Source organism: Rattus rattus, chromosome 16, assembly GCF_011064425.1.
Source record: "Rattus rattus isolate New Zealand chromosome 16, Rrattus_CSIRO_v1, whole genome shotgun sequence".
In the NCBI taxonomy this organism is placed as follows: domain Eukaryota; kingdom Metazoa; phylum Chordata; class Mammalia; order Rodentia; family Muridae; genus Rattus; species Rattus rattus.
In genome coordinates this window covers 10,380,816-10,407,867 of record NC_046169.1, presented here as the reverse complement: position 1 = coordinate 10,407,867, position 27,052 = coordinate 10,380,816, and the positions used below count along the sequence as shown (strand labels likewise).

General features: G+C 51.2%; 1 protein-coding gene across 8 annotated transcripts in view; it reads right to left on the bottom strand.

Annotated features, from left to right (window-relative positions):
- Window positions 1-27,052, bottom strand: part of Tnrc18 (trinucleotide repeat containing 18) — a 97,321-nt gene that overhangs the window by 12,078 nt on the left and 58,191 nt on the right. For 6 of the 8 annotated variants that reach the window (XM_032887143.1, XM_032887148.1, XM_032887145.1 and 3 more), the window contains 9 exons: window positions 25,061-25,421; window positions 21,069-21,347; window positions 16,051-16,305; window positions 8,428-8,855; window positions 5,456-5,605; window positions 4,741-4,882; window positions 2,488-2,605; window positions 1,716-1,791; window positions 1,506-1,614 (listed from right to left, as the gene is read on the bottom strand). In XM_032887143.1, the coding sequence (XP_032743034.1) occupies window positions 1,506-1,614; window positions 1,716-1,791; window positions 2,488-2,605; window positions 4,741-4,882; window positions 5,456-5,605; window positions 8,428-8,855; window positions 16,051-16,305; window positions 21,069-21,347; window positions 25,061-25,421 (1,918 nt within the window). Of the gene's footprint in view, window positions 1-1,505; window positions 1,615-1,715; window positions 1,792-2,487; window positions 2,606-4,740; window positions 4,883-5,455; window positions 5,606-8,427; window positions 8,856-16,050; window positions 16,306-20,486; window positions 21,348-25,060; window positions 25,422-27,052 lie in introns of those variants that run through there. The other 2 variants (XM_032887147.1, XM_032887151.1) reach the window with 2 other exon arrangements.

The following is a 27,052-nucleotide window of genomic DNA, read 5'->3' as shown; positions in this document are numbered from 1 at the left end:
TCTGGTCTGTCTGAAGACAGCTACAGTGTACTTATATAGAATAAATAAATAAATCTTTTAAAAAAATATGCATTCGTTTATTTGTCGACACATTGTAGTGGTGTGTATATGCTGGGCCTAGAGAGCGGCCCTATTAGAGGGTGTGGCCCTGTTGAAGTGGGTGTGGCCACTGTGAGCGTGGGCTTTAAGACCCTCATCCTAGCTGCCTGGAAGTCAGTCTTCCACTAGCAGCCTTCCAATGAAGATGTAGAACTCTCGGCTCCTCCTGAACCATGCCTGCCTGGATGCTGCCATGTTCCTGCCTCGGTGACAATGGACTGAACCTCTGAACCTGTAAGCCAGCCCCAATTAAATGTTGTCCTTTGTAAGACTTGCCTTGGTCATGGTGTCTGTTCACAACGGTAAGACAGCGCATGTCTGTGAATGCTTGAGCATGTGCGTGTGTGCAGAGGCTGGGCAGAGGGCATCAGGTATCCTCCACTCTCCCTCTCAACCTAGTCCTTCAGGGCAGGGTCACTCCCTGAAACCAGAGGCTCACGTTTTCTGTTAGGCTAAAAGGCAGTGAGACCTCGCTGAACCTCCTCGGTTTCCACACCCTGCACAGCTGAGTTTCAGGTGAGCATAGGAGATGCGGAAGAAGCTTGTGGCACGGGGAGGCCGGCACCTGTACTCTCTGACTGCCACGACTTGGCAGCAAGCATTCCTAGCTTCTGTCTGCTTGTCTTTTCAGTGTGGTTAACAGCATCCCAGCCTTCCCATGTATGGAATACTCCAGGCCCAGCTGTTGGGGCTACCATGGGGGTGGACACCTTCAGACGTGCAGATACACCTAACGGCAGTAGCTTGTCACTGGGGGGCTGTATCTGGTGTGTGGCCTCCCCACACTCCCTGCTTCCTGCTTATCATAAGGTGAACATGATCTTTATACAGTGCTTCAGATTATCAAAATATCACAATCAGCCCACGACTGTATAGCCATGCGGCCACACAATGATCTACTTCACAGACTCAGCAGACACAAGGACCTGAACGGCAATACGCCTGCTGAGACTGCTAGCCAGAACAGGTCCACCATGATACAGTATCCATGGAGAGGGGAAGCCAGCCTCATTCCTTAGCAGGACTTTAATGGGCCCAGCCCAGTGGACTCAACTGTAGTAGCCTCAGGGAAACCTCATGAGCCAAGTCAGTCACCCCCTGACGGGAGAGAGAAAGCAGGAGAATAAGCCATTTTCTGACGATAGGTGTGAAGCCTTCTCAGGAAGCTGGTGTGTAGCCAGCCTACACATCACATGCCCAGGTCAGAGACCAAGCCCCGGAGTCCTGCTGACGTCACCGGAATAGTTCAGGTCGAGCCATACTACCAAGTCCTCCCTGGAATTTATTTATGCAAACCAGCAACAGTGTCGGCTGGTCTAGGCCAGCTGGGAGCTGGCTTCGTTGACCGGATGAACTGATGAAGACTTATTAGGAGCTGAGCGAGCTCGGGAGGAGAGGTGTCTCACCTCGGACCACCGTGCCTGGATAAAGGCAGCGGTATTGTTGGCTCCAGTAGGCGGCGATCCTGGTCCCCTGGGGCAAGAAGCGTGTAGAGGCCGGCCTCACGTCTATAATCTAGCAGAGGACAGATGGAGGGTCAGAAGGTGACTGGGAAGGAGGCGATCAAGAGCGGAGCTCCAGCCATTGCCTTGGAGACCCTCCCCTCCCCCACTCACCGCCTCCTGCAGTAGTTGCTCCAGGCAGTAGATGTGGGGACGGTTCCCACGCTCACCTTCCACCACCACACGGTATCTGCAGGGACAGGGACGAGTATACAATAGGGCAGTGGCCTGAGAGCCCCGTTCCAGAAAGGGAACCTCCCCAGCGCAGCACTGCCAGCTCTGTGGCCTGGTACACGGGGCTTAGCTTTTGGTTCAGACTTAGCTATATCAACATGGATTTGCACTGGGTGTTTTACATACGTGTATACGGTAATCTAGATAGTATATCATGTTATGTCATACATGATCAGCCACACAACTGTGCAGCCATGATATGTTCTACTTCATAGACCTAGAATCAACAGACCCACGATATATATATATATGGTATATAGTAAATATGTAATATATAACATGTAAGTATATGTTATATGTTTATATATTGATGTTATATATTATATTTACATATATATTAGTATGTAAATATGGACTGTGTTATCCTTCTTCCTGTGTCCAACTTCCTCATTTATATAATTCAGGGGTAAGAGTGCATGCCCAGATAGGACCCGCCCCTCATTCCAAAGGAGGGCCATACATCTCACCACTTCCTGCCCAGGGGCAACTCGCAACTACTGGCTCCAGAGGCTCCCCAGAACCCCTGACACTGCTGCTCACCACCTCAGAGAGGGTGAGGAGCAACCTGCCCAGGGGGTGTGGGTGAGGGGCAGGAACAGAAGCAGGCATGGGTGTGGGAGCTGAGCCAACAAGCCCCAGGGCAAGCACTCACATGTCAGGTGAGTGCACAGTCTGCACGTGGCCCGCGTACAGCAGCTTGTCGTCCATAGGGATGAGAACCCGCAGGCCGTCCTTCAGCTCCTCCTTGTCAATGATGCAGGAGCGGGGGGCTGCAGAGAGAGGTAGGCAGGGAAGCCCCCGCAGAGTCAGAGGATGTCTAGGGGAGACCACCCCAGGCCTTCCTGGTGACTCCGCAAGGACCCTCTAGGAAATGAAGGCTGTGGGGTGTCCAGATAGAGGGGTGTGTGTGTGTTTGTGTGTAAGGCTGTCTCCATATTGTCTCCAACTGGGGCCCAATTGCACATGGGATGGGGGATGGGCAGCCCCTCTTCCCAGTCTTTATAGACAACTAGGAAGGTCTCAGGTGAGTGAAAGGCCAGAAGTAACAAACTTTTCCATCCCATAGATGAATATTCTCAAGATCCTGGGCCAATGGACGCCCAATGGATGTTGAAGGTACCTGCTTCAACACTGCCCAACCCCTTTGCCATGTCCCTAGATGGGTATTCTTTTTCTTCACCTGAGCCCCCGCCCCACAGAGAATACCCATCCCTGTCTCTCTTTTTCTTCTTCATAAGACTTCATGCTTGGTCCCTGTCAGCCGCAAACATGAAAAAGATCTCAGCTGGGGCTGGTGATGGCGGCCTGTCATCCCAATGACATAAGACAGCAAGACTGAGGCTCATGGCCAGCCTGATCTACACAGGGAGCTCAAGGCCAGCCAAGGCAACTTAGTGAAATTCAATATTGAAAAGTTAGAAAGAAGGATGAGGGCGTGGCTCAGTGGTAGAGCATCTGCCTAGGATCCCCCAGTGAGGAGCTGGGGTGACTCAGTGGTAGAGCCCCTGCCTAGAATCCCCCAGTGAGGGGTTGGGGTGTGGCTCAGTGGTAGAGCCCCTGCCTAGACTCCCCCAGTGAGGGGCTGGGGTGTGGCTCAGTGGTAGAGCCCCTGCCTAGAATCCCCCAGTGAGGGGTTGGGGGCGTGGCTCAGTGGTAAAGCCCCTGCCTAGAATCCCCAGTGAGGGGCTGGGGGTGTGGCTCAGTGGTAGAGCCCCTACCTAGAATCCCCCAGTGAGGGGCTGGGGTGTGAGTGGTAAAGCCCCTGCCTAGAATCCCCAGTGAGGGGCTGGGGGTGTGGCTCAGTGGTAGAGCCCCTGCCTAGAATCCCCCAGTGAGGGGCTGGGGGTGTGGCTCAGTGGTAGAGCCCCTGCCTAGAATCCCCCAGTGAGGGGCTGGGGGTGTGGCTCAGTGGTAGAGCCCCTGCCTAGAATCCCCCAGTGAGGGGCTGGGGGTGTCTCTACAGTAGAGAGCATCTGCCTAGAATCCAAGAATAAAGGGCCCAAAAATACTTGTTTCAAATGTCTGGAGATGTGGCTCAGCCTGTGTGAAGATCAAGATAGATAGACAGACAGACAGACAATAAGTAAATAACAGGTTCATGAATCAAGAAGCTCTGGAGTCTGGTAGTGGAAGAAAAGGCACTCAGCCATGTTCACAGGCAGAGGGAGCACTGTACACTTTACAGATGCTTTGGCCAGCAGAGAACAGAACGTTTGCTCTACACACTCAGAGACCTCCTAGGTCTCAGTCAAGCCCAGAGGCCCTAGGGACCACTCTTGTCCTTGTACTGACACTCGGGGCAGAGTGCTGTGGCTTGGACCCTCATACCCCGTCCCACGAGAGCACGCCTGCTGGGGTCAGCACTGCTCTCCAGACACACACGTGAGGATGCCGTGGGCAGCACCACTACAAGAATGACTAGGACCACCTCTCCCCCGTCCCCAAGCAGGGTTTGCCTAGCTCTTCTTCCAACCCGCTCCTCACAGCTCATACCGACCATCCCTCCTCCAACCTCCACAGGACGCCATTCCCTGACATCAGTCCTTACCTCTTTCTGCTCACGTGACCCGTCACCCCACCCATCTGTTCTCCCAACTAACCCATCCTGTGCTAAGTTGTCCCTGCCCCATGTTGTCCCAGCTGTAGCTAGGGCTTCCTGCCAGCAGCTTCCTGGGTGTCTCCCTGCCTCCACACAGACAGCGAGGCTTACATTAGGATGCACTGACCCCCTTGCTTTGAAGACTGGCCCCCAAATCTGCATCTCGATGGCCTGACCCACCCCTCTTCATCCCCCTTCACTACAGACTGGCTAGGCTGGAGCTGAGCTGTCCCCACCTCAGGACCTCACCCTAGGCTGTTATCTAAATACTTCTGGGGAACCCCTGACGCCTCTCAGGACATTCACCTGGGGTCAAAGGTCTCTCTGCGGCCCCACCACGAGGCAGGTGCTCATCCTCAGAGAAGCTCGAGTCCTGGTTGGGTTCGAAGTCTTCCTCCGCCGCCATACACTCCATCAGCTTACTCACGGCACCCCCTTTTCCACGGTTCTGGGGAGAACACACATACACACACATACACACACATAAACTGATGGCTTTGCACGAGGCACAGGCCATTCTGTCATGCTGGGGACATTCCTGAGAAATCCGGGGCCATGATCAATGTTCAGAGGCACCGGCCTTGCGCACTGCAGCCCAGGCCTTGTCTACCTAGCACGGTATCTGGTACTCAGTGCTCAGTACTCTCCCTGTGTTAGCATAGCAGACACCTTGGCCTCCATCTTGGAGAAACCGGCTTCTAGCCACGAAGAATGAAGCTGAGGGGAAACAGGGCTAGGTGAGTCGCTGACGGCTTACCCAGGCACAGCATGGCCCTCTGTCAATACACAGAAGCCTTAGAACCCACAGGGGAAGGCCTGCTGAGGAACGGGTCTTTAGGTTCCAGTGGCCCCTGGGTTGCCAATAAGGTTGGAGTCTCGGCTGAGAATGGAGCTTGTCACAGCCACATCCAGTGCGTGCTGGGGTGGGACAAGGATGACAGTGGACGAGGGGCACTCATTGCATCGCACCTGCAACTGGGCCCCAGTGCAGCCTGGATTTAAGCCCCTCTGGCACACTTACCTCCTTCTTTGCTTCCTTCCCTCTGGCCTTGGCCTTGCTACGTTTGGCAGTCGCCAGGGCCCCTGGGTGGGGTGCCCTGGAGTCAGGCAGGGTGGACACACGGGGAGATGGCAGTGTGGCTGCTGACCCAGCCTCTTTCCCTCTCTTCTTCTAGAGGAGAAAGCAAAAGGTAGGGCGTTGTCATAGGGCATGGAGGACATAGGCCACTCCGGGCAAGGTGGGGTGTAGGAAACACAGCTCATTGAAGGGATTAGAAAATCCAGACTCGTTAAACCGAAGGCCTTTTCTTCAAGGGAAGAAAATGACTGACGCCCTTTCACCGGAAGGCTGGGGAGCTTGCTGTTTAACAACCTGTGATCCTTTGCTATGCGGTGGAGCCGGCCTTCCTGGATCCCCCAATATCCTGGGCATTTTCAGCCCCTTATCCTGAGCTGTGTCTCAGTGAATGGAGTCCGTCCTTAGGAGAGAGTCCCAGGTACTTCCCACCCTCCGTCAATTCAACCATCCATTTGCCATTCCGAGTCCTTCCTCCCTAGGCCCCAGCCCTGACTGTTTATCAGACACAGAACTGTGACTTAAAGGTCACAGGTGCTTTGCTCCTTTGCAAGGGGGCTTAGATGTATCTGGGCCTGAAGCTTTGCTGTGATAACAGTCACGTGGCCATCACTTTCCAAAGTTGTACTGTGATTAAACGTGGAAGAGAAATAACCCGTGAGCTCAGACTCAAGAGTTTCAACCCAGGATCTGCTAAAATGGGGCTGCCCTGAGCTTCATTCTCCACCTCCCGTGGATCGAGTCCCTTGCCTTGCAAGGTCCCTGACAGCAAGGCCCCTCCCACACCCCTGGGATCCTCACCATGACCATGCCTGAGACAGGGCTGAGACTCCTCTCTCTATATACAAGTGTTCTAGGTTTTATTACAAATTATTATTTTATTAGGTTTTTGTATTTATTTATTATAGGGGGGCATGCTTCTGCATGTGAAGACTAGAGAATACCTGCCGGAATCATCAGTTCTCTCCTTTCACAATGCAGGTTCCAGGGACTGAACTCAGGACATCAGACTTGGGAGCTACGCCTTTACACGCTGAGCCATCTTGCCAGCCGTCACGACTGACTTCTGTCATTATCATATAATTTATTGTACCAACAAATTAAAAAAGTGCTGAAACGTGAGTTTCTGCAACAACTCTCCTAGTGGCAGCCTGTATATCTTTACAGAGCTTTCCAGAAATACATATAACCAGGTAACTATGCAGAAACATTTACTGATGGCCTTGGGTTTGTAATATTAGCAATGTTTCATAAACTCAAGAGCTTTGGGCATGTTAGGCAGGGGCTTTACTGCTAAGCCACACCCCAGCCCCTCATTGGAGGATTCTAGGCAGGGGCTCTACCACTGAGCCATACTTCCAGCCCCTCACTGGGGAATTCTAGGCAGGGGCTCTACCACTGAGCCACACTCACAGTCCCTCACTGGGGGATTCTAGGCAGGGGCTCTACCACTGAGCCACACTCACAGTCCCTCACTGGGGGATTCTAGGCAGAGGCTCTACCACTGAACCACGCCCCCAACCCCTTGCTGGGGGATTCTAGGCAGGGGCTCTACCACTGAGCTATACTTCCAGCCCTTCACTGGGGGATTCTAGGCAGGGGCTCTACCACTGAGCCACACTCACAGTCCCTGACTGGGGGATTCTTAGCCTGAGGGCTGTAGACAAGCACTCTATATTTTGTTTTGTTTAATACAGATTCACTGAGGTCTTACGAGTGTCTCCTCTGCGCATCACTGGCAAGCACAAGGCTCTGTTTTGCTGAGGGCTACCCTGTAGCACAGAGGGACCAGCTTTGTTGTGCTACTCATTCAAATGCTATCAAAACCCAAGAAGAACAACAATAAGACCTTACCAACGAGTTCTAGCAGCCATACTCCCGGAAGGGCATTTAAAATGGCTTAGCTGTTGCTCAGCCACCTGTAGCTGTGTGTGAGCCTCCCCAGAAGTCTGCAGTGAAGCAGCCTCTTCCCAGGCATCTCAATATAGAGACCGGGACGCTCCACCCTGCAGGTGGGGTGAGAACTGACCAATGTCTCACGGTCAGGGACATCCAAACGCAGAACTGGAAATAACCTAGGTGTCCAGCGAACTGTCACAGGGGGTGGCACCCACGTGTGCTGTCAACCCATGCCTCTGCTGCCTAGGTAACCAGTACACCGAAACCGCTTCAGATCTGAAGACTACAACACACACACGTGGCCATGATAGAAGAATCAGAAGTTCAAGGCCAGCCTGGGCTACAGGAGACCCCCGTCTAAAAACCCACACTAGAGCTGGTGAGTGGGCTCAGTATGTAAATAGTAAGGCTTTTCATAGAAGCCTGGTGGTTTGATTGCCAGAACCCACATAAGGGTGAAAGGAGAGAACTAAGCACACACAGTTGTTCTCTGACCTCCACACATGTGCCAAGACACACACAGCCTCAGCTACACACACACACACACACACACACACACACACACACACACACACACACACACACAGCACAAATCAAATCAAATATGTGCTGGGGTTAGAGAGAAGAGTCACCAAACCCCAGAAACCTTTTCTCTTTACAAGCCGTGTTGGATATTTGGTTATAGTTACGTAACACGGGGTTCTGGGGATTTATTCACATTTTAAACCATTATTCTTATGGGATGAGTAAAAGATTAAGATTCTCTAACAGGGGGGCTGGGGATTTAGCTCAGCGGTAAAGCGCTTGCCTAGCAAGCGCAAGGCCCTGGGTTCGATCCCCAGCTCTGAAAAAATAGAAAAGAAAAAAAAAAAAAGAAAAAAAGATTCTCTGACAGGAACAGGAAGAGGAAGCAAGGCACCTCACGGACGCCAAACATGGTGGAACCTTCTATGGGCACGCTGCTAACATCAAAGCTACACACAGTACTGGAGACCGGGGGACCTACGCTGAGCCCTTACCTTCCTGGGGTCCTTCCTGTCCTTGGCTCGGCCGGTGTCCTTCCGTGGGCTTGGGGCACCTCCCCTGCCACAGCGGCTGGGCTTGGCTGCTGGCGCAGCGTTGCTGGGTGCTTGGACTGCAGCAGAGGCATCGTGTAAGAAGATGCGCTCGCTCCTGCGTCGAGTCCACAGGTCATCGTCACTGGCCTCTGGCCCCGCCTCAAAGCCAGGTTCCTTGGAGCCGCGTATCTTCCGGGCTTTGCGTCCCTTCTCTGAGGCCAGCTTGGCCTTGTCTGGGCTGGTGGGACCAGAGGCCCGGGTGCCAGGGACGGGTGCAGCCAGAGACTGGCCTGGCTCCCCAGCCCCTTTCTTGGGTCGCAGCAGCCCAGCAGGTGACTGCTTGGGAACCTTCACTTCGCTCTCCGAGTCCGTGTACTCGAACTCCGTGCCTGGATGTGAGGAGGAGGAGGGAGGGGCTGGTGGGTAGGGACTCCACAGTCTTCTTTTCTTATCCATCTGGCCCTGCAAGGCCACCGGCAAGAAATCCACAGACCCATTCCACCCAGGGACTTACTCTCTCCTGTTACCAGGAGGAGGTAAACTGAGGCTCAGAGAAGGACAAGGATTCACCCAAGTCCCCTATCCCCTACCCCATGGCTGTCAAGAACACTACTAAAAGATGTAGGCCTCAGGCCTACACTGCCATTCAGGAAACCCCAGAAACTAGGCAGGTTGGGGCAAGGGCTGCACAGGGAGGCGGTGGGGAAAGCCCCAAGAAAGCCCCAAGCCTGAGGCCTGTCTTCCTACTTCCTGACAGACTCCCTTCCTGCTCTTGGGGTCCTTAATCACCCAGGCCCACTCCCTGCTAAGAGGCTCCTCAGAAGTTCCTTCCTCTTTTCATCCCCATAACAGGGACCCTCTTTCTATGCCCTGGATCTATGAGACACACTACTAGACTTCAAGGCCACTATCTCTCCTCCTCCTTCTACCTTTCCTCACCTTCAAGTTGTGGTTCCACTGTTCCCTCAGCCTAGGGTACAATCACCTCGACAGGAAAACACAGGTATGCTACAACCGACTTGATCCCCCAGGGTGTTCCCTCACAATCCCTCTGCCGCCATCATAGGAATCCTTCCCCACACTTCTAGCCTCTCTACCCACACTGTCTGCCCATCTAGTCTGCCCTGGCTTAAAAATGGCTGAGTTCTCTTGGGGTCTCTCCTGCCTCCAAAGCTCACATTAAGCACAGAGACAGCAGCCAGGGGCACAGCCTTCAGTAGGCTCAGTCGGTGCCATGTTCCTCAGAAACAAAGACAGAAAGGTCTGTCTATTAATCTATTGGCCCACAGACCAGATAGCCTGTTGGGCTCTGCAGTTCCCTAGAAGGCCAGCAACCCCTGAAAGAGGACCTGGGGCCCAATCCCAGCCCCACGGACTCTCTGGCCACAGGCAGCCTGTTCACAGGGGCCCCCATGGGAGGCTCTCTCAGAGGCAACCATTGAGGCAGGGTGGGGGGTGGGGGTGGGTCGGGGGGAACAGGAAACCTGGTGAAAAAGAGTCCCTTCAAAGCTTAACGATCTTATTAATGAACTTGTTAATTAGCTTCCCCCTGAGGAAATGTGTGGGGGTTGAGGGCTGGAAGTGGAGGGAGGGGGGCACTCTTGTACATGAGGAAGGTTCAGGCTATACAGTCAGGCTTGAGAGTTGAGCTTTTGGGGCTCTGGGAGGTGGCACAATACTCTAAAGAGTTGCTTGCCCAGCATGCATGAAGCCCTGGGTTCCATCACCAGCACTGAATGAAACCTGCTTGGTGGTGCACGTGTGTGATCTCAGCACTCAGGAGGCAGAGGCAAGAGGATCAGAAGTGCAAGGTCCTCCTCGGCGTGCGGTCCCTTGTGGAAACACTATACCATCTGCACGGAGCAGGTACAGAAAGCTGATTGAGGGGGTTGGGGATTTAGCTCAGTGGTAGAGCGCTTGCCTAGCGAGCGCCAAGGCCCTGGGTTCCGTCCCCAGCTCGAAAAAAAAAAAAAAAAAAAAAAAAAAAAAAAAGCTGATTGAGACCTGGAAGGAGAGAGAGCTCTCGGAAGAGAATCATGCAGCTACAAGGAGCAGGTGTCAGTCTTGCACCCCCTAAAAAAGAATTTGGGGCAAGGTTTGGGGGACATGGGCAAAAGAAATGAAACCAGATCAAAGAAACCAAAAAAAAAAAAAAAAAAGAAGAGCAAAAGAAAAGAAAGGCTATTCCAAACTGTCTAGCCATACCTGTGAGCAAGCCTTGAGTTCAACCACCCAGAGAATGGCAATACTGGAAATAAATTTGCTAAAGAGACTTAGGTCTGAATGGGTCTGATTAAGACAAATCCTGGCAGGTCAATTCTGTTGTGATTGGAACTTCTGAGGAGAGAGTCTCAGTGAAGGATTGTGTAGGTCAGGTTGGCCTGTGGGCACGTCTGTAGGGGACAGTCTTTATTGAGGTTATCTGAGGTAGGAGCTGCAGCCTACTGTGGGCGGCATCATTCTCTAGGCAGGAGAAAGTAAGCTGAGCACCAAAGCTCACACACTCATTTCCTCCCTGCTTTCTTGACTGTGGTTGAAAAGTGGTCAGTCGTTTGAAGTTCCTGCTACCTTGACAGACTGTAAGCTATGAGCTAAAATAAATGTTCTCTCCTTGTCTTTTATCAGGATAGTTTATCGCAGCAACAGAAACATAACTAGGGCAGCGGGTAAGATGCTTGGTGCTTAAGAGCATGTACCATTCTTGTAGAGGACCCAAGTTAAGTTCCCAGGATCCTCATGGGAGAGTCACCTGTAACTCTAGCTCCTGACAACATCTCTGACCTCTGTGCACAGTACTCAAGTGCACATACTCTCTCTCATACACACGCACACACACATACATATACACAATTAAAAAAAATCTTTAAGAACAAAAAGGAAAAAGTTTATTAGTTCCTCAAAGGGCTAAACAAACTTCCCAAATTGCCCAACAATTCAAGTACAGAAGAATTAAAACATTTACACACACACACACACACACACACACACACACACACACACACACACACAAAAGGAGGGGGAGAACCAGTACACACAGTCGAAAGTAGCATTAGCTTTTGTAAAAGCCTAAAATTGGAAGCAACTCAAATATGCATCCACTAGCAAGTAGATTGGTTCAGAGCTGTACCACATAGCTATATAAAAACATGGTTCCTAGCAACTGTTACTATGATGAACTTCAAAATAAAAATGAAAGATGCCAAACACACAGGGCTACACACTACAGGACCCACCTCACTCTACGTATCGTCAAAAATAGGTAGATACAAAAAAGAAGGAAGAAACAGTTGGCTAGAAGTAAGGGATCTATTTATTTAATTGCTTGGAGGAAGGGCCGAAGGGAGACAGGTGGATGCATGGTACATGTATGGCGATCTCTTCCTCCTTCATGCACTGTGACATACATGTCCATTAGACACATCACATTTTTTTTTTTAAGTTGAAAAAAGAAAACTAGAAGGAGGGCTGGAGAGAAGGCTCAGAGGTTAAGAGCACTGACTGCTCTTCCAGAGGTCCTGAGTTCAATTCCCAGCAAACACATGGTGGCTCACAACCATCTGTAAAGAGATCTGATGCCCTCTCCTGGTGTGTCTGAGGACAGCTACCGGGTACTTATATATAATAAATAAATAAATCTTTTAAAAAAAAAGAAAAAGAGGGGTTGGGGATTTAGCTCAGCGGTAGAGCGCTTGCCTAGGAAGCTCAAGGCCCTGGGTTCGGTCCCCAGCTCCAAAAAAAAAAAACCAAAAAAAAAAAAAAAAGAAACCAGAATGACTATGGAGTATCAGATAAAAGTGGATTCTAGAAAAAAAACATAATCCTAGAGAGGAGAAAGGAGCACTTCTTAACAGTGAAGATCAAGAGAATAACAAAATAACCAAAAACTTGTACACCCTCGATAACAGAGCTACAAACAAATAAAGCAAAAAACTAAATGGAGCAATCGTGAATTGTGCAAATTATAGTTGCAGATCCTAACACTTATCTCTAGCACAAAGGAAAGTGTAACTATGAACCATAGAGAACCGCATCGGTGTGACTAATGGTTAATATCAGTACACATTATGCGCTTGTATCCTAGGAAGTGCCACGGAGCTCCACGTTAATTTCCTTTTTCATTCAAATTACTGAATGTACTTTCCAACTAGAAGTGGAATCCAAGCAGAGATCTACAAGATGACCAAGCAGCTGCCCTCAAATGTCTGGAGAATAAATAACTTTCTGAGTCATCGTCGGATCAAAGCGGAAATCACAAGAGAAACTCAGAACGGCTCCTGAATAATGAGAATCCGACAAGCATTAAAATGTGAGAGGCGCAACTGAAGCTGAGCTTTCAGAGCGGTTTGTATCTTTGAACAATGTTTCTATTGGGAAAGAATAAGGTCTCAAATCAGCGATCTAAGAGGCTACCCTGAAAACCAGGAAGTGGCTGCAAATGACTGACACACCCAAAGAAATCGAAGGAAGCAAGGAACAGCAATCGATGAACCTGGGCTGGCAAGATGACTCAGAAGGAAGCTCGCCCATCGGGCCTCATGACCCGGATTCAACCCCTGGAACCTAGGCAGTGGAGAGAACCAACTCCAGAAAGCTGTCTTCTGACCTCCATACAAGCAGTAAGGCAAGTACGATCCACATACATGTAAACAAACAAACAGATGTAAAAAAAAAAAAAAAGACAGAATGACGGGGGAGGGTTATTAATGAAACAGGTAAGTTCTAGCTGATCAAGGGAGAGTGTATCAACAATAAAAGAAGAAAAATTACTACCGACCCTACAGACATTAAAAGTATGAGGTGGGGAAGGGGGACAACAGTGGCTAGACAGATGGCTTAGTGGTTAAGAGTGCTGGCTGCGGGGTTGGGGATTTAGCTCAGTGGTAGAGCGCTTGCCTAGGAAGCACAAGGCCCTGGGTTCGGTCCCCAGCTCCGAAAAAAAAAAACAAAAAAAACAAAAACAAAAACAAAAAAAGAGCGCTGGCTGCATCTCCAGAGGACGTGGGCTCAATTCCCAGCACCCACACGGTGGCTCACACCATCTGTAACTCCAGCTCTGTTGAATCTGATGTTTCCTTCTGGCTTCCATGGGCACCAGGCACATAGCTAATGCACATACATGTACACACATGGGCAACAGATCCACCTACATAGAAGTATAAACTGGAGCTGTAGAGGGGTATCAGCAGCTAAGAGTGCTTGCTGCTCTTGCAGAGGAGCCTGTCTGGTTCTGAGTTCATGTTGGCTCCCATGATAAGGGGCAGCCTAGTGATCTAGTAACAGGCTGTATGTCTGAAACCTCACAATGGATACCACTGAAGTATTGAGGAACTTGTGTCTCTAAACGACGGTAAGAAGTAAGTTGCCAAGGGAAACCTTTGTTAACGTTTGCCAGTGATGATCATGACCTAACAGATGACAATAGGAGACTAAAATCCCTTCTGCTATCTTCAGAGGCACCCCTAGAATCGTGCACATGACCCACGGGCTGCACTAGAGAATGTTCTGCACACAGTTGCCCTAGTGGCAAGGTTTCCTTCAGAAGCTAGAAGTTGCTGCTGGAGAAATCTGGATATAAAATGCCACAAAGTGAATGGGAAGAGAGGTGGCCTACACTGGGCCTGGTTTGGAGTTTGACACACCAAACAGTAGATGACTTCATAAATGTATCTGTGAAAATGCCTGAAGCTCTCAAGTCGGACAAGTCTGACTCAGGGTATTTTGGTAGAACTTCCAGGATTCGTACACAGAGGCAAGATCCGAGCAAACTACAAGTGAGAAAATGGAGGAGGGGTTGAAGAAGCATGAACAAACAACTAAGGGCCAGCAAGATGGCTCAAAAGAAAAGGGGGGTCTGCCACCAAGCCTGGTGACCTGAGTTCTAGTCCCAGAACCTTTGACCTTGGCGTCATGTGCACACTTGGAAACATACAGGCAAAGTAAACCAATTTTAAAAAATGCTTTAAATAGTTCATTTGAGTGGTGGTACATATGATGAAGATATACGGCTTATGCACGTGTCAAAGAATAAATAAATGTTCATCTGTAGGGAGTGGTACGGATGCTAAGGTCCTGTTCCCCTGTTGGTTCTTGATCTATCAATAAAGATGCCAGGGGCCAATTGCTGGGTGGAAGAAAAGAGGTGGGACTTCCGAGTCCCTGGAGGAAGGGCTAAGAGAAGCAGGAAGAGAAAGGGGGATTTTGTCCGTCCATGCTTTGGAGGGAGAAAAGGTGACCGGCTATGTGAGATCTCTGGTGGGGCGACCATGGCTGCTTCCGCAGGTGGGAGATTAGAAACACAACTAAGCAGAGGACAGTTTGGGGTTGCTGAACAAGGAGAAGGTAACTAGGACACTAAGCAAAGGTCAGATTAAGAGGTGCTGAGAATACTGGGGGAGGGGATGCTATCCACGGGAGATTAGAAGAGCCCAGCAATTGAGCCAATAAGGCAGGTTGAAACTGAGCAACGTGTGTGTCTGTGTCTTTCATCCACAGATCCAGTGTTCTCTGGGTGGGGGCTGGTAGTGTGGTCTGCCCAGAACTTAGAGCAAGGTAGCAAAACGCACATATTACACTCCTCTATCAAGGTGGTAATGGTCTAAAGAATATGCCATACTGCCTGACACTTGGAGAACAGGATGGGAACAGTCAATGCAAAAGCCTCAAGACACCAGAGCTATCGGTGGTGAATTTTAGGGAGAAAGGAAGGAGCCATGGGTAGGAGAATTGGGGATCTTTTGGGAAACTCTCCAGGAAGCTCAAAGAAGCCTGGCCCTTGTCCCAGCCTCTACTCCACAACCTCCACTTGAGAAAGGGACCCATACCCCAGGCTGTCCTCTGACTTGCTGTGTGTTATAGCTGAGGAGGACCTTGAAGCCCTGATCCTCCTGCCTCCTGAGTGCTGGGATTGCAGGCATGCACCACTGCATCTGGTTTATGTGATGCTGGAGGTAGATATTAGAACATAGGGCTCTGGGGCCAGGCAAGCACTCTACCACCTCAGCTACATAGTACTAACCCCAGGAACCAGGTCTACCCTGACAGTTGGGGAAAGAACCTCTCGACTCACCAGGGACACAGGACTCAAGGATATAATGGAAATAAGGCAGGGTCAGCTGAGTCTCCCGCCCCGATGTTAAGGTCATAACCTCAGCCCACGACAGGAACAAAAGAACAAGTCTCAGCCTGCCACCCCTGACTCCTCCAGCCACCAGCTTCAGGCCATCGAGGCCACCCTTCTGCCTCACTGGACTCAGAGAACTTCTCCAGTGACCTGGACAGGAAGTTTTCCCTTCCTCTTCTTTCTGCATGCATCTCTCTCTGTCACTATGTTTTCTCTGCCTGGAGATTACTAGCCTAGAGTGGCCTCTAGTCCCCAGGCCTAGGTCAAGGCCTTCCCTGAGCTCCTAGACACCTATGAAGTACTAGCAACTTTAATGAAGGCATGAGGGTGAAGGAAGATACTCTTTTGTGACTGGGTTTTCCAGCAGTCAGGTGATCAAAGCTCCACCCAGCTCTCCCGTCCAAGGAGCCTCAGTCTCCTTGTGATGGGCCCACAGCATCCACTTTGCAGCCACTGACACTCACCCATCAAGCTCTGCCGTTCTTCCTTCTTCCGGGCTTTCTGCTCGGCTTCCAGCTGCACCACAGACAGGGGTGGCCCCACGACAGGGCTGGGGAGAGCACTGGCCGCAAAGCGAGCCAGCAGGCCCAGCCCACTCTCCTCCAGGCTTGGCGACAGGGCCTGTTCCCCGGCACCCAGCCTATAGCTACCAATGCCTTCTTCTTCCTCATCTTCCTCTTCCTCCTCTAGCTCTTCCTCCTCCTCTTCTGAGCTGTCATCTGGCATGCGGGAAAACAAGGAACAAGTGAGAGCCCTGACCTGGGTGCACGCTGCCCCCCACCTCCTCCCACCACCCACCCTGGCTCCAGTCTCTGTCTTTACCAAGGGTCGCCAGGAAGGGTCCAGAACCAGCCCACAGTCCCACCCATGGCCCAAGGCCTCTACCAGTCACCCGCACGGGGCAGCCTGGGGGAGGGAGAGGGGTGGCTCTGGGTATGGGGGACGGGCTTCTGGGAGGGCAGCACCGACATGCACCTGTGCTGTAGGTGGGGGGGACAGACACACAGACGGACAAAGACAGGAGACAGCGCTCGTCATGGTCCACACATGCACGCTCACACACACACGCACCCCGACATAGACATGGAGGCTGAGAAAGGAAGCAGGAAAGAGGCAGAAAAGGGAAGAGGAGGGAGGGGGGTTGGGCTCAGGCTGGGGGATCTAGACAAGGGGCCTGTAGCGTTCTAGCGTTCTGCTCAGCCAGCGGTCAGAGGTCAGGGACTGTTGACAGAAGGCGGAATCTGATCTCTTCATGGAGACTAGGGACCCCCATAGTCTTATCCCTGAGCAGAGTAAGAACCTAGCACCCCCATGCTGGGGAGCCTCTCTGAGCCCCAGATGACCCTCCAGCCCACCAACCCAACTAAGAGGGTCGTATTCTGTGTGGCTCAGTCTGGTCTGGCACATTGCTATGGTCTAAGCACTGGGACTGAGGCAGGAGGACTGTGAACTCAAGGCCAGCCAGAGCTACAGAGTAAGACCCTATTTCAAAAAGGAAGGAGAGACAATGCCAGCCACTGAGGCGAGCTCAGCCTGCCCTGGAGGTAGGCGGACCAGCCCACTCTGCAGTAGGGAGGCCCCCTAAGGCCAAACCCTCAGGGCAGCAGTGGGGACTAAACGTCTCCAGCCCTGTCTCTGCCTCCAGCCCTGTCTCTGCCGGGTCAGAGGTCAGTTTCACTCCAGCAACTGGCCCAGCTGGCTCAGAGGCTGACAGCCCCCTGCTAGGATGGGCCATGGGGCTGGCTCACAGAAAACAAAACTCGACCCTAGGTAAGCAACAAAAGTCTCCACCTGATGGTGACGACACCCTAATGTACAGACTGGCGTTTGACCTTTCAAGGGAAACAGCACCAAGGAGCAAGGCAAACACCAGGGGTGATCTACCTCGAGGGCTTGGGCACTGGGGCCCAGGGAGGACTGGGAGGCTACTCTGGTCTGGGAAGCCATGTTAAGATACACACATCCTATATGTGAGGGCTGGGTGAGGCGACCAAAAACAGCCTCCTCCTGCTAAGGCCCCACAGCAGGACTTGGTTAGATAAACTGGTGGTCCCACCTGTGCTGAGGGTAAAGTTCTAACCAATGTGTCTATGACCGGGGATCCTAGCCAGCTTGGGAGAGGAGGTGGGAATAGCTAAGGAGGGTCTGCATGGGGAGGTGGGGGGGAGAGAGAGAGAGAGAGGGGAGAGAGAGAGAGAGAGAGAGAGAGAGAGAGAGAGAGAGAGAGAGAGAGAGAGGGTAGGAGGGAGGGAGAGGAAGTTGGTTAAGAGGGTGCGAGGCGGGAGGTGTTCCCAGAGCAATGGATGAAGCAGGCTGGGGATGCCAGTGGGGCAGGCAGGGGCAGGCAGGCAGTGCGCACTTGCGATCAATCACATTGCGACGTCACATGGTTCTGTCTCCGCCCCAGTGGGCCACAGCGGCAAAGCAGGCTAAGTGTAGGCAGACTTTTTTTTTTTTTCCCGGCAGCCTGGGTAATCTCACATCAGGGCTCCCTGGAGTTGGCCAATTTGGGTAGGGTGGGCAGGAGATGGGGAAGGTGGGTGGCTGGGATGGGGACTGGGAACTTCCCCTTTCTAAAAGCTCCCCCTCTGTCCTGGCTGCTCAGGTGGGCAGACTGGAAATCCTGACCATTCTTCCCAGAAGGATCCTCAGGCAAGTAGGCTTCAGCAGCAGGGAGGCAAGTTCGAGTCCCCTGCTCTGGGTTTCTGAGGACCACTATCAGATCCCAGAAAGCCAGGAGCAAGTTGGTCTCAGCAGTTTGATGCTGCAGAACATTCCAGAAGGCAGAAACCCAGAATGGGTACTTTTTCCCCCCAAGAGGGAAACTGAATTATCCTGAGGTCTCCTGTGGCCCTCACAATGAGGTGCTCGTCAAGACTCATGCAGTGTCTCTGACTGGACCAGCATCTGAGGACAAGGAGACCTGAGAGACCTTGCAAGACAGGGGGCGTCAAGAAATTTCTAGAATTGTCAATACCTGGACCCACAGAGCTTGCCAAGGGTAGAGGGGGAGAAAAGTCCCAACAAAGACTCAAGGGAGGAGGAGGAAAAAAAAAACTTTAATGTCAATATGTCTTTTTTTTTTCTTTTTTTTCTTTTTTAAATCCTGGCTCAGGGCACGGGGTTGGGTAATTGAGTTCCCAAAACCTGATAAAAGTCAAAGTGAAGTACTGCTGCCATACCCGGTGGGGGCAGACCCCGAGGAGGGGGGATAAACAGAGAATAGAAAAGGAAAATGTTTTTTGCCTACCTACGGAGCAACGAGCCAGGCTCGGACTCAAACTCAGTAACCCGCTACGCCGTCTGCCCTACTCCCAAGCCTTCGCTTTGCGTCCAAGTGCAGCGTGAGAGCAAATGCGAGAGACCGAAACAGACACTCAAAGCATCATGGGTAGGGGTCAAGGGTTGGAGGGATGGTCAAGCTGCTGGGAGGAGAAAGCAGACATACTAGAAAAGCCACGCCAATTAAGTGTTTTAGTACCAAAGGGGGCAGGAAGGCCCTATTACCCAAATATCCCTTTCTGAGACCTCATCGGCCTGTTTTGCTTTGAATGGTAGAGGCAAGCTAGGGAGCCATGCCCTGGCCCTCGCCTCTCCAAATCCTCTGGCTGGGCTATGGTCCCTTGGGGCTTGGGGATGCCTGATTCTGTGTGGTCTATGCTAGAACAGGAGAGGCTCAAAAATATCAAGGCGGGGACCCTGACTCTAAGGGTGTGTAGGGAAGGGCAGAGGTACCCACTCCAAGTCATGGGGAGGGAACAGAGGACTGACCAGTCTCATCCACAGAAGACAAGGGTAGGGAAGCCCATAGAAGGCAGGCAGCCTCTCCTTGTGGCCTAGGCTGTGCTGGCTCTGGTATTACAGGAACAAGCCCAAAAGGTACCAGGTCCCTTTGTGCTGTCACTTGGTTATCCCAAAACCCATCTCTGCCCACTTGGACTGCTGGTGAGTGAAGAGAGGTGGTGGGAACTAAGGAAGACTGGCCAATAAGAGCAGAGTTCTGGTCCCAGGGGGCTCAAGCAAAGTTAGATGGTCCCATTCCAGTTCATTATGACCCTCCTCCCCATGGCCTGGGGCCATGCTCAGGGGCCGGTGAAATGGTGCTATCCATCTAAGCATTTTCAAACTCTAGCTCTAAAGGGGATTTACCCTGAAGCAGTCCCTGGCTAAGGGGTGATGCCCAATTTCTTCCCTCGCAGGGACATTTTCTGGTTGAAGGGCCTGGGGGCTCTTGTATTTCTAACTGTGGGTTACAATTCTGATATTGGAAAAGTGGAAGCTAGAATGTTCTTTTGGGTGGTGGGCCCCTAGCTGAGTTAAGGCCAGACAGACCTCAGTTCAGCAACCCCAAGAAATAGCATTTTCGACCCTCAACATGGCAACCAAGCCAACACTTTCAAATTGAACGAGGAATAGAAAAAAACAAAACAAAAAAAAAAAAAAAAAAAAAAAAAAAAAAAAAAAAAAAAAAAAAAAAAAAAACCAAAAAAAAAAAAAAAAAAAACATGCCCTTCAAAACAGAAATATGTGTCAGCAAACAGCTACTGGTAAAATTTGTGGGGGGTTTTTTTTTTTTTTTTTTTTTTTTTAAACCACAGAAAAGTAGCAGAAGCTTCCAGAAAAATAAAACACAGACAAGCAGCTTAAAAGGAAAAAAAAATAAAAAATAAAACAAAACAGAGAGATGATACAACACTGGACTGTACACCTGAAAAATGGGATGAGTGTCGAGATACCAGGGATATTTGAATAACAGAGAAGCAGTCCACCATGTCTATGGCTTCTAGAGTGGGGACGAAGAGCGGGAAGAGAGGAGGGGGGAAGGGAGGGGGGGATGGAAAGAGGGGGACGGCAACCTGACGTCTAGTTAAGGACATAGCAAGAGAAACGAGGCACACAGTTTAGTTAAAAATGAACTCGGTATGTTTAATAAAGCTCGGCATCAACCAAAATCGCGGTACAAACAGCGAGTCACACGCCCACACAAGAAGTCCGGTTTTGTCTTTTTCTTTTTTTTTTTTTTTTTCTTTCTTTTTTTTTTTTTTCTTTTTTTTTTTTTTTTTTTACAAAATGCTCCTTGGGCAAGCCTCCGCCAGGCTCGAGCCAAGAGAAAACCCAGGCCGGCCTGGGAGTCTGGGGAAGGTTAGGTTAGGCTTTTGGATTGGGGGTGGGGATGGGGGTATCTTGGGGGGAATTTAGAGGGGAGGAGGGTGAGGAATTCTGGGAGAATAAAAACAAGTCCATGTAAGAGCTCCGTAAGGGCTGGCCAAATGGTGTTATCACAAGTTTAAGTAAAAATAAAAAGCAAACACAAACCAAAAATAGAGGCGGATAGGGCAGACTACGCTGCCAAAAAAACCTAGACGGCTACAGCCATCCCTGCCGTGTGCACACACTCTCGCACGCTCGCTTGCTCTCTCTCTCCCCCACTCACTCTCGCTCTAAAAACATGGAAGGTTATTTTGCGTTTGGCACTAGTAACCTTGATCAAAGGAGTCCTCCGCGGAAGAGTCGCTGAAGGAGGAGTGGGCCTCGGCCTCTCGGAGCAGCAAACAGAAGGACTGCTTCCTGCTGGTGGCCACCTTGGGTTTCAAAGTCCGGGGGCCTGACGGGCCCCTCTTGGTCAGCTTAGGGCCTGTGGCTGGCTTGCTGCTCTTGGCCACCATGCCACACAGGAGGGATGAGGTCAGTTTGGAGCTGGAGGGGCCCTGGGCTGACCACTCGTTCTTCAGGAGGTCCTCCTCTTCGTCTGAGTCCGTATCTGCAGTCAAAGTAGGTTTGTTTTGTTTATTTGTGTGTGTGTAAGTGGTCTCGTGTGTGTGTGGTGGGGGGGTCGTCATGTGCAATATGTGTGTATGTGAATGACTTCGGGAACCAGAGGTCAGTCAACCCTGGCCTTGGATCCTCAAGTGCCCACCATCTTTTTAAAAAATGTTGCTGTATTTTAATTTCTTCCGTGTGCATGTGTTTATGTCTGGGGACATGAGTGTGCCAGGGAACTCGGGAGAGAGTCAGAGGACAACTTGTGTGAGTCAGTTCTCTTTTTCCATTCTATGGGTCCGGGGGGTGGGGAGGTGTTGCACTCAGACTTATCAGAAGCATGCACCTTCTCACCTGTCTTTTATGTAGGTGCAGGGGCTGGGGATTGAACCTGGGTCCTCATGCTTACACAGCAAGCGCTATACTCACTGAGCCATCCTCCCAGCCCTTCCAAGTATGTTCTGATACAGGTGAGTTGTGGGGCCCAAGGAGGAGGGTGCTGGTGTCTTTTTTTTTTTTTTTTTTTTTTTTTCTGTCAGTGGCCCGGCTATAGATGTAGAACCCAGTGCCAACTGCCCACAGGCCTGGGCATGGGTGGCACCCCAGCTCTCCTCTGATCTGGCATGCACAGCTAGGATTGCCTGCTGAGAGGCCCTTTCCGCTGCTGCCATCCCCTGGTCTTGGGTACATCCACTTCTTCAGTCACAGAGTGGGGGACAGGGGGAAGTGACATCCGAGTAACAGTCAGAGAAAGGACCCTACCATATCTCCTGGCCAAAAGCATGTGGTTCCCTCCACCCTATGGATGTCATACAGCCCAGTGGCGGTTTTAAGAGGACACGATTGACAGGGACCAATCCTAGGCATCTCTTCCCAGCTCCTTCCTCAACTTCACAGCAACTGACAGACACGGGCTGCAGGTGAGGGCACTCACCAATGAGATTAGCTCTCAGCCAGCCCCGCCCCTCCCCAGCCCTCTTTTCCATCAGACAACTGGCTGACCAGTTTACTGCCTATGCTGTCCCCTAAGTCCCTGGTATAAACACACAGTTGTGTTGCCAGGGTTGAGAAAAGAGTCCAATACAAGGAAGCTCTTTGGTCCCTTCCAACTTCAACCCAAATATCCACCATCTTGACCTTCTGCTGGGCTGTTGAGCAAGACTGGAAGGGCCCCAAAGACAAGACAGACATCCTTGATCTGCTAAAAACCTACACAGAACAAGACAGCGTGAAGACACACAGCGCAAGCTTGGCAGTGCCTAACATCTCCAAGAGAAGCACGCAGAGGCACAGGCGTCCCCAACGCCATTGTACTGATAAGCTCCACTCTCCATCACAACCAGGACTCCAACTTCAGGGAAGCCCACCAAACCACAGTCCTTTACCAGAAAATCTCCCATGATCATACACACAGTGTGTGTGTGTGTGTGTGTGTGTGTGTGTGTGCAGGCTCACTTACATGTATCACAACACACACGAGATGGTACTTGGCTCTCCCCTTCTGAATAGTGCACTCAGGTTTGCAAGCTTACGATGTAAGCACTAGCCACTGCCCCATCCTTCCTTCTCGTGTGTCCTAACTTGTTCTTCCATGGCCAGAGAAGCCTACAAGTGACATTCTGCCAACCTGGCCTTCCCTAAAAATGTCATGTCTTCCGACCCCAACTGGAAAAGCAAGAGTCCACCCCTCCCTTCCACGTTCTGCCACAAGCCCTTCAAGGTCCTTCTTTCCCTGTGCCCCTTCAGGACGGGAGACTAAGTGACCTCACCATTCAGATGCGAGGGGCTCTGCTGCTAACACGATCTAACGTGTTCCTGGTGCGTGAGGACTGGGTAAGCCTCATACCCATTAGAGCATCGTTGGTCCTGGAGACCCCCAGGTCAAAGAGAACCAAAAATGTACACATGATTCACACACAACAGCAAATTAACCCTATGGCCAGCACAGTTCACCTCCATGAGCGTGAGCTACTCACACCCGGGGAAGCCTAAGACAATGCCTGAACTGCAAAGCTCATAAAACTGAGTTTAAGCTGCGTGCCAGGTGAGTTCCTTTAATCCCAGCACTCAGGAGGCGCAGGCAGAGAGAGCTCTGTGAGTTCAAGGCCAGCCTTAGCTGTACAGTGAATTCTAAGTCCACCATGGCTACGCCATGAGACCCCTCTTGAGAGAGAGGGGGAGAGAAGAAAGGAAGGGGGAGGGAGAGAAGAGAAGAGGAAGGGGAGGGGGGTTGGGGATTTAGCTCAGTGGTAGACCGCTTGCCTAGGAAGCGCAAGGCCCTGGGTTCGGTCCCCAGCTCTGGAAAAAAAAAAAAAGAAGAGGAGGAAGGGGAGGGAAGGAACAGGAAACACTGAGCTGAATTCCTGGCCCAGCAGTTACAAGCATTTTGTTTTTCTAGATGACCCAGGTTCTGTTCCCAGCACCCTCGTGGTGACTCACGGTCGTCTGTAACTCCGGCTCTAGAGAATTCAACATCCTATATTGACCTTCGGGTACATCCATATGCACCCATGTGTACACACATGCACAGAAATCATTTTCCAAAAAGCAACACTGAAGAAGCTTGGGCTCAGTGGCGCTCGCCCGCTACCCCAGCGCTCAGGCGAGTGGATTGAAAACTCAAGTTTAGACCAGTAAAGACTACACAAAGAGACTTTACCGAGACGGAAAGGGGGAGGAGACGGAAGATGGAAAAACACTCCTATCTGGCAATTTCTACGTCTGGCTCTATTTAGATCAATTTCCCAGCACAGCCAGCTGGAGAAGAGACACACCTTATCTTCTTTTTCAATGGACATTCAAACTCATGCGCACATACATCTGCCAGAAACCAGGGTCTAGCCAAGCCTAAAATGCAGTGGGTCTGACAGAATATGAGCCAACCCTGAGGACACCGACTGGATAAGAGAAGCCCCTCCCGTTTTCCCAAGCAGCATCAGGTGTGTGTGCATGTAGAACGAATGTGCACCTATTTCTGTCAGGCAGAGGGCCGAGGCCCATACAAGAGGCCAAGGAGCACACACAAGGCCGGTCTCGACTTAAATGGAATAAAAGCTCAGTCAGTCCCTTGGTCTCAGAGGCTGCTCCGTGTCCCTGGCTCCCTACTCACACGTGGCTCTTGTAGTAGACAAGGCCGCAGCGGGGACACTCTGGCCATGGCAGCCATCTGTAATGGGCGAGTGGATTAAACCGGACCTGGTCCATTTTCAGTTTGTCTCTTCCTACTTAGGAATGTACTTTCTCCTCCCAACCCCTCCATAACCCACTAACACTACCGCCCATCTGTGGGCGTGTGTGGGTCATGTGGGTATGTGGCTGGGCAGACGTGACTGGATGTGTAGATGTGTAGACACGCGTGGATATGGGCACAAATGACCCACGTCCTACTGGCAATGGAACCCACCACCTCTAGCACACGGAAGAAGTCACTCCAGGCCTCTCTAAGCTAAGCGGCTGCAAACTCTATGGCACAAGGTCTCCACAATGAGGTGGCTTCCGGTGGGCCAGTGGAAGGCCAGCCACTAACACCTGCCTCCACCCACCGATCGCACATGTCTGTCCAACAGTTACATATGCTTCTCAGTGGTGAAATTCTAGCCTCAGGCACAGTGCAAAGCTGCAAGGAACCCTGAAGTCCCTCTGAGGAGGGCAAGAGAGATTAGGAGCAAACGAGATTAGCCTTCGCCATGCGATGAAGCTGAAGGCTGTACTTACTGTAAGAGTGACTGCTTACTTCCGAGGCAAATGGAGAATGGACAGACTTGGGCTGGCCTCTGGCCTTGAAGCCCCCCTCCATCTTCCTGGCTTTGGAAGCTCTTTTGTGTTTACCTTCTCTGGAGGGTTTCAGGGACAAGCCGAGTCCTTTGGCCAGCGCTTTCCTGTCCTTGCCCAGCAGGCTGTCACACTGTGTCAAGAACCTGCCACAGCCCCCACTGGTTTTCCACTTCCCCCCGGGGCTGTCGGAAAACTTGAAGGGTGACTTCAGCTTGTCTTGCTTTGTGAGGGAGAGGGCTCTGTCTAGCTTGCTTGCCAACTGCTCCTGGTCACTGGACATCTTCTTCTTCTTAATCTTTAGCTGGGGAAGTAAGGTCACAGATTATGAATATGGCCGAATAGGACAGCGAGTTTCAAGTCACAATGCTTTGGAGATCAGGCTAACTCTAGTCCCACATCTTCTAGACTTGTGGTAAACTGCTTAACTCACCCTCCGTCCTTCCATCTAAAATGGGGCTATCTGTATCTGAGCAGCACAGGGCTCTGGTGAAGATAACCAGGGTCGGGTCCATGCATCCGGGCCAGTGAGATGGCTCAGCGGGTTGAGGGTACCTGTTACCAGACCTGATGACGCGAGTTCGATTCCCTAGGACCTAAACAGACTCTGACTTCCAAGGGTACCTGACACACATACCCACACATGCATACATGTACACACCCAAACTCCCACATACATACACCCACCCACACATATACCCACACCCATACATGCCCATACATATGCCCGCCCATCCACACACACACACACCCATATATACTCACCCCTTCACACACACACACATACATGCTCCATACACACCCCCCACACCCCTACACCCATACATACTCACCCCTACACATACCCACACACATGCCCACATTCACTCATACACACATTCACTCACACACACATATACCCACACCCATACATGCCCATACATACACCCACCCAAATTACCCACACATATACCCACACTCAACACACCCATACATACTCCCACAGATACATCCACACATGTTCCATACACACCAACATCCATATTCCCACACCCACTCACACACGAGCCCACATTCACACCCACCCACACCCACTCACACACACATATAAATAAAGTGGGGAGTTAGATGATATGGAGATAAAGATCCTATAATCTTCTTGCAAAGGACCCAAGTTCAGTTCCCAACACACAGCCCCTGTGACAGCTCCGGGGACATGACACTCCCTTTGGATGCTGTGGCCATCTGCACTGACGTGCACCCATGGATACATATTGTTTGCAAACAGCGGAAATAAGTCTTTTCAAAACGCAAATACAATAAAACACTTAATAGAAATGCCTTGTCCGGGGTCTGAAGAAATCACTCCATAGTTATTTATATTTAATTTCTGGCTGCTCTTCTAGAGGACTCGGATTCAATTCCCAGCACCCACGAGGCAGCTCAGAACCATCTATGACTCTAGTTCCAGGAACTCCGACACCCTTGTCTGGTCGACACAGGCAGTGAACGCATGTGGTGCACAGCCATGCACGCAGCCAAACACCCATATACATAAAATTGTAAAGTTTTATTTTAAAGACGCCTGGCCTAGTGATCACTTATTAAAAGCTGTTGCCATGGGAACAGTCCTGGCCGGCACCCGCCTTTCCATCCCGGTTTTCCGCAACCCCATGTGAGAGCGCCTATGGAACTCTGAAGAAGCAGGCTACAGATGGGCTGAAGAAGGTAGCTGGATGAACCAATGGTAGCCAAGACTGGAAGCCGCCCAGAGCGGAGCAGATCTGCTTTCCATCTCAGCCTCCCACGGCAGCTGCCGGTGGCTGCTGCTCAGTCTGAACCAGCCTGTCCAACTAAACAGGTCAGAGCTGCCAAGAAAACGCCCGGAGTGTGCCTTGGATGCTTGGACCGGGGAGAATGATTAGAGATTTCACAGATTAAATTTCTCCTTGCACG